The sequence below is a fragment of the Micropterus dolomieu genome, linkage group LG02, assembly GCF_021292245.1.
Source record: "Micropterus dolomieu isolate WLL.071019.BEF.003 ecotype Adirondacks linkage group LG02, ASM2129224v1, whole genome shotgun sequence".
NCBI lineage: Eukaryota > Metazoa > Chordata > Actinopteri > Centrarchiformes > Centrarchidae > Micropterus > Micropterus dolomieu.
Window position 1 is genome coordinate 26,804,276 of NC_060151.1, and position 7,863 is coordinate 26,812,138.

Sequence of the window (7,863 nt, forward strand, 5' to 3'; positions counted from 1 at the left end):
TTTAAAATCATTCTTCTTACCTACAAAGCTCTTAATGGTCAGGCACCATCTTATCTTAAAGAGCTCATAGTACCTTACTACCCCACCAGAGCACTGCGCTCCCAGAATGCAGGGTTTCTTGTGGTTCCTAGAGTCTCCAAAAGTAGACTTCGAGCCAGAGCGTTCAGCTATCAAGCTCCTCTCCTGTGGAACCAGGTTCCAGTTTGGGTTCAGGAGGCAGACACCATCTCCACATTTAAGAGTAGGCTTAAGACTTTCCTCTTTGATAAAGCTTATAGTTAGGGCTGGCTCAGGTAGTCCTGAACCATCCCTTAGTTATGCTGCTATAGGCCTAGACTGCTGGGGGATTTCCTATGATGCACTGAGCTCCTCTCTCCTCTACTTTCTCTCCCTCTGTATGCAACCTCATCCCATTATTGCATGTTACTAACACAACTTCTCCCCTTTCTGGTAGTCTTGTGCTTTCTCGTCCCTCTCCTCTCTCCTCCTATCACTTCCTGCAGGTTTTCTGGCTCTGGAGCTGTGGAGTCTGGATCTGTGGCTGCGGGTCACCTGCTGCCCCCGTGTTCCTGCTCAACACCCTCTGCTACAACGACTATTGTTACTAGTCTTATTGTTATTATTGTTATTATAATCATTAACATTACGACTGTTACCATTAACACTACTATAAATATCTGTACCATTTTTCATTTAGTCTATATTAACATCACCTTTACTGTCTGTACCTCTGTGTGTATATTGTGTAGGCTGCCTCCCTCTCTCTCTCTCTCCTTCCATCCCTCTCTTTTTCTCTCTGTTCCTCTCCTGCTCTCTCTCTTTCCTTCACCCCAACCGGTCGAGGCAGATGGCCGCCCACCCTGAGCCATGGTTCTGCTCGAGGTTTCTGCCTCTTAAAAGAAAGTTTTTCCTTGCCTCTGTCTCCTAGTGCTGCTCTTGGTGGGAACTGTTGGGCTTCTGTAAATAGCATCACAGAGTACGGTCTAGACCTGCTCTTTTATGAAAAGCGCTGTGAGATAACTGTTGTTGTGATTTGGCGCTATATAAATAAAATTGAATTGAATTGAATTGAATAATGTTTTGCAGCTAGCGTGGCCAAAAATTAGGCTAAATTAGAGCCCAGGTTCACTTTGGTTACTTTCAGCAGACTTTCTATACATTAATTTGTTTGTTTAGCACATTTGTTTCCCTTTAAAATTCTGTTACCACACATGCATGGTATTGTTTCTGATTAATCATTATGTTAGTTTAACAAAATATAAAGCTACAGTTCAAGGTTGTAAAAACTAATTTCCCTATTTATATACTCAAAGGCAGAAAATGTAAAATAGAAACATGTAATGCAATCTATTTAAAAGTGATTTGATCCTAACTCATACTGTTTTTTTAATTGAAAACCTTTATATTTGCTATATTTAAAGCTTCCTGTTGGTGGTAGTGTCTCCTCACCTGTCAGTATTTCATAGGTCTATACATGAAGCCAGTACACATGCATAAATCAAAGTCCAAAGTCCAGCTATTATACCTGTGAGCTGTGAGGCTTTTCCACTCTTCTTCGGTCCCTTATGCAAATGTTTTACTCTGATTATTCTGTGTTATTCAGAAGTAACATGGAGCAGATCACCAACTTTCTCTGCAGGTATAAAAACTACAACTTTCCAATCGGTTTCACAACTGCAAAGTACATTGATTCACTCCAGAGCTTTGAAATACGAGATAGTGATATATTCCTCGTCACTTATCTAAAGTCAGGTCAGTGAGACAAACTCTTCCGTATCACATTATTTGCTTTTACAGTTTTGTACTGGCTAGGAGAATATTTAAAAATCAGGTATGAGGTCTCATAATTTAACATATGTCCCTATACAGGAACTATATGGACTCAACAGATCATCATCTCCATCTGTGAGTTAGATGGGAGTCTGAATGAGTATCCAAACAACTTGGAACAGATGCCGTGGCTGGAGTACAGGCAGGCTCAAGAAGATTATGCACTACGACCCTCTCCACGGCTCTTCACTTCTCACCTTACCCCGGCTCTCATGCCTCCAGGACTGAAGGACAAGAAAGCTAAGGTCAGTGTTTCATGTTATCCCAATTGTTGATATATAATATTTCTTAAGGGGCTTTGTTAATGTAACAGGGAAAGGTAAGACAGGTCCAGCTTAGAGAAATTTTGTGTGTTTTCAGACATTCTAGCTTTAGGTATTTCTCAGCAGAAAAACCTACAGGCACTAGGGGGGAGACAGAAACATAAAAGGGACCAAAAGACATTATTCTTCAGATTTGGTGTTGGCATTTGATGTGTTCACATGTTGTATGCTCGCACTGTGTCTCCTCGGCCGGGCTCAATAACAATGCAATGTTAAGTCTTCATCAGTCTCCGAAACTTCTTCACACCTGAACTTGGCTCATAATAATTCTTCAACACCAATCCTGCCACGAAAAGTTTAAAAGTGATAAATCTATCTATCTATCTGGATTGAAGAATAGAGCGAGCGAGAGAGAGATATTAATCCCCCTCTCACTACTTGTGGGGTGATATGTGTTGTCCTCAAGGTGGGAGTTTGAGGGTTCTGTGCAGTATCTTAGCTGTTCCTAGGACTGCACTCTTCTGGACAGACACTTCAGATGTTGTACCTGGAATCTGCCGGAGCCACTCTCCCAGTTTGGGGGTCACAGTCCCCAGTGCTCCAATTACTGCTGGCACCACTGTTGTTTTTACTCTCCACATCTTTTCTAGTTCCTCTTTCAGACCATGGTATTTTTTCGAGCTTCTTGTCTTCCTTCTTCTTGATGTTGCTGTTGCTTGGGATCACTACATCTATCACTGCTGCCCTCTTCTGCTGTTTGTCAACACGATGTCTGGTTGGTTAGTCAACACCAGTTTGTCAGTCTGGATCTTGAAGTCCCACAGGATCTTAGCTCGGCCACTCTCAACTACTTTATTCTGTGTATGTATTTGGCTGTGGCTGACTTCCTTGCTGCCTCCTCATGGTTTGCCTGCAGGATCTCAAGGTGTTTGTAGCTTTCTGGATTATCTGCATGGTTACCTTCTGGTAGTTTAACCCCCACAGTTTTGAATGTTTTCCTCTTTTTGATACCATCCGAGCACACTTGTCCAGTCCGAATGACATTCCAGTGCCGTTGCTGTAGATCCTGGTAGTGTGGATCAGGGAATCCTGGCATACAGCTTGATTTCATCCATGTAGAGGAGGTGACTGATGGTTGTTCCACTTCAGAATCGGTATCTGTGGCCAGTCTTTGTGATGATCTGGGTCAGGGGGTTTAAATGCAAAACATCAGCGGGGATAGTGCATCACCTTGGTATATGCCACACTTAATGGTGACTTGTGCAGTTGGCTCTGAGTTGGCTACCAGACCTTTTTTCCACAGCACCATTGATTACTTGATGAAAGCTATTAGTGTCCTGTTGATCTTGTACATTTTCAAGCATTCCAGTATCCATGTAAGTGACACTGAGTTGTAGGCTTTTTTGTAGTCAATCCAGACGGTGCACAGGTTGGTCTGCCTGGTCTTGCAATCTTGAGTGACTGCTCTATTGACCAGTAGCTGGTGCTTGGCTCCCCTAGTATTATTGTCAATTCCCTTATGGGCCCTTGTTGTGAATTATTTTGGAGCATTATAGCCTAAATTGTTATCATTAATTACTAGAGCAATGGTGGTCTACATTTTCATCATTTAAAGTGTTATTTTATAGTGTAAAGTTAGGATCACAGTGTTAAAACTGTATAGCTCAGAGTGTATGTGCTCCTTTCTGTATCTAACTGCCCAGGGTCAGCAGTAGCACATGTGTGTGTGTGAGCAAGCTCGTGTGCTTTGGGAGCAAAGGGAGGGAGCACAGTAAGATCAAAAACAATTGCAAAGGAAAATGTAGAAGCAGATTTTGTGAATACTGTATTACAAAACATACATAAATATAGGTATATCTAATTGGTGTCTGTATTTGTTGATAATAAAAATGCTGGTAAAAGTTCAAGCTTTCTTATCTGGCCAAAGTCTTGATTTTTTACCCGACATTACTTGTCACAACTGTGTGTATTTCATGTTAGTTAAGGTGCGCTTTGAGTGTAAATCACGCAGGCTCATTGAGGATAATGAGTAAAAAGACTTTAGGCTTAGAGTTTTCGAAGGAAAAAGAGTTATCCAGCTGCTCGTGAATACCGCTGTCTTGAGGATCGCAGAGTTTCGACTGAGTGTCGAGGCGCTTCGATTATCAGGTATGGGCTGAATAGGCGAAGTGAGCTGACAAAGAGATAAGGATCTAAGCCCTTGCGGATACCGCTGACTTGGAAAATGCAGAGTCACAGCTGAGTGCTGGGGTGCTTCAATCACTAGGTCAGGGCTGAAATGGGCAAGTAGGCTAATAAGATTGTCATCTCGCGGCTACCGCTAACTTATATCGCGGGATTTCAACCGAATGTTGGTGCTCTTTGATGGTATGTTAGGACTGCACGGGCAGATGTACTGCAGCACATTACCGCTAGGAGTCTAAAATAGGACTGCGGCAGGATAGGAGAATACAGCGTGCTTAAAAGATAAAAGAAGTTTACGCTCTCATGTTGAGCAAGTGGATTGAGAGGCTATTTGTGTGTAGACTGGTTCTGTGTTGAGTAAGCTGTATCAGTTCAGTCCATTAAAAACCTAGGCCAGTAGGGACTGGCAGGAGTCAGAGTGTTAGAGAAACGCACGTGCATGTAAATATTGCTAAAAATATAGTCGATAGCTGTGTGTTAACAAAAAGTGCATATAAATGTTAAAACACTGAGTACCAAGGCCTAAAATAATAACACTAAGAGTTTGAGTCTTGAAGCCTCATGTTTAAGACCATTAGATAAAAAGTATAAAATAATGATCTAATATTAAACTAATATAAAGCTTAAGGATAATAGATGAATAGAGCTGATATGGCGATATAAAAAGTAGAAGAAGTTGATGGAAGCAGTTATAAAGTAATAGATATATCAATATATATTGATAAAATAGTTAATATGGACTAGTATAGTGTGAAAGACGACTTTGATATAGTCTCTGATCGAATTGTGATATAGTTATGTGCAAAATTAAGTTCTGAAGTGGCAGTCCTCGCCCGAATAATGGAGACTGAATGAGATAAAGAAAAAAAGGAGTTTGCTCACACTCAACAGAGAGTGCAGTGTGTGAGGGGCACAGAGCAGGAGCTGAGGTGCAGCTGTGTCTGTGTGAGTGTGAGTGTCCGTGTGGGGGAGGACAGCAGGCTGAGAGAGAGAAAAAGAAAGCAGTAGAGCCCTAAACTAAAGTTATATGAGAGTTTTGTGATCTGTTGCACCTTTATAGTATAACAACAGCACGTTATAACAAGTTACTCATGAGTTATTAGTAAACTAGTAGTTTACTAATAACTTTTTTTTTAACCAATAACAGCCTGACAGTAAGCAGATTAGTAAAAGAATGGCAATGACCGCAGGATACGAAAAAGAAAAGTGTAGTTGAAACAGCCTACTAAAGTATTATGATAATAAAGGAAATTTAGTTCAGAATAACAGGCTGAAGACACTTTTTGGAGCAAACTCGGGATAAGGAGGGTACAGAGCACAGGTGAGAGGAGCAGGAACTGATAGGATAGCAGGATCTGATAAAGTTTGCAAATTTATTGAAACATAGAAGTACAGATTGATAGGCAACAACGTGAGGTATTATCTATGAAGGATTTACACTAGAGAAGGGATTGAGAGACATGAATTTTGTTTTGGATGTGAGAAAATCAATTTGATATTTTAATAGCTGTGAGTTTCTCAAGTATGGATTCAGTCACTGAAGTTAGTTATTTTTAGTAAACTCTGCTTTGATGATTTTTCAGTTGAATAGCTCCTTGATATAAAAAAGAAGGGGAGCTGCCTGCGTTTCTTTAAATGAATTGTTTCATTCTAGTTTCTTGGTTGTGTGGCTTGAAAATTTTCTTTTTAGAGGTGTCAAAGCCGTCCAAATTCCAAAGTTTCCAGAGATTAAATGTTTGCTTGAGTGTGCGATGGTTGTCCTGGGAGGCACACAGCAGGTGAAATTAAAGGATAAAGAGCACAAAAAAGATAAATTAACTACAAAGGTGGTGTCACGGCTGTCGCTGTCACCCTTGTTTCCCCTTTTCCCTGTCTCACCTCTACCAAGTAGGCTGTGTCCCTGGGGAATGAAGACCCGCCTACTTCCTGGTTTCTGGGGTGCTGACATCTGTACCGCCCATTGGTTCCCTCTGTTTTCCACTCAACCAATGGCTCGTCACCACGTTAATTACCTCCGGCTCATAAGGAGAGTCCACCTGTTGCTCCAGGCAGCTTGTCACCGCCTGTTGACTTGTGTGCCGCTGGTATTGACTGCATAGCCTGTCTGTTGTACTTTGTGTTTAGTGGAACTATCCACCTTCTTTGCCTATTAGCTGTACATTGTGTTTAGGTAAACATTTGCATACCTTTGTATGTTAGCTCCACATTTGGGTGCAGTGGAGAAATTCACTTATTGTTCTGTTTACTATTGTGTTAATTTTCACCAGGTGGAGTGGGTGCTGTGCTCTTTGTGTTCTTTTGTAGTAAGAATTAACCCTGTTTAAAACGATAGATAGGTACAGGCCTCCTTTTGAGGACCTTTTTATTTTAACTTGGTTTGTTATTTTCGCAGCACCCTCGTCCACCCTCCTTTTGTTTTTTTTGTTACCTGTCTACATCTCTTCTGTTACCAATAAACGTTACCTTGTTAAGATCTACCAGTTGTGCCTATATGTTTATGGCCCCAACACCCCTAGACCAACAGGGGGTCGTAACATATATGGGGGCTCGTCCGGGATTTCAAAACACGGACCAAGGAGTCTAACGCACGCGCGAGTCAGAGGGTGAAGCAAACCCCGTGGCGCAATGAAAGTGAGGGCCGGTGCGCGCCAGCTGAGGTGGGATCCCGGCCCCGCGGGGCCCGTAGCGGTCCTGACGTGCAAATCGGTCGTCCGACCTGGGTATAGGGGCGAAAGACTAATCGAACCATCTAGTAGCTGGTTCCCTCCGGTTTCCCTCAGGATAGCTGGCGCTCAGTCTCGCAGTTTTATCTGGTAAAGCGAATGACTAGGGGTGTTGGGGGTTAGGGTCAGTCGCAACTACAGCTACCACTCCAGGCCGAGGTTTTGCACCAGTTGTGTCTGGTTTGAACCCCACAGCAGTACCCTGAGAGTCTGAGTCCTTTCCCCTAACATGATAGAGTTTTAGCATATTAATGTGACAAGCTGCCTGGAGCAACAGGTGGACTCTCCTTATGAGCCGGAGGTAATTAACGTGGTGACGAGCCATTGGTTGAGTGGAAAACAGAGGGAACCAATGGGCGGTACAGATGTCAGCACCCCAGAAACCAGGAAGTAGGCGGGTCTTCATTCCCCAGAGACACAGCCTACTTGGTAGAGGTGAGACAGGGAAAAGGGTGACAGCGACAGCCGTGACACTCCCCCCCCCATAAACACAAACTCCCCAGTTTGGGAATTAACCAGTTTAGACCTAACTACTTTTTTCTCTATTATGATTGCAGCCTAGACAAGGCATCTGCAATAATGTTCTCTGAACCTTTCTTGTGCCGTATCTCCAGATTGTATTCTTGTGCAATCAACGCCCACCTCATGAGCCTCTGGTTATGGTTGTACATACGGGCTAAGAACACAAGTGGGTTGTGGTCTGTGTAAACTACCACGGGCAGAGAGGTGGAGCCAACATAGACCTCAAAATGCTGTAAGGCCAACAACAAAGCAAGGGTCTCTTTTTCGATGGTTGAATAGTTAAGCTGATGGCGGTTATACTTCTTTGAGAAGTAACATACAGGATGGTCTATGCCCTCTAC

General features: G+C 42.7%; 1 protein-coding gene across 1 annotated transcript in view; it reads left to right on the plus strand.

The window, feature by feature from the left end:
• Positions 1-1,454: 1,454 nt before the first annotated feature.
• Positions 1,455-7,863, plus strand: part of LOC123961236 (amine sulfotransferase-like) — a 9,177-nt gene continuing 2,768 nt past the window's right edge. The window contains exons 1-2 of the mRNA XM_046036424.1: positions 1,455-1,752; positions 1,870-2,075. Coding sequence (XP_045892380.1) covers positions 1,566-1,752; positions 1,870-2,075 — 393 coding nt within the window. The 5' untranslated portion in view covers positions 1,455-1,565. The remainder of the gene's footprint in view (positions 1,753-1,869; positions 2,076-7,863) is intronic.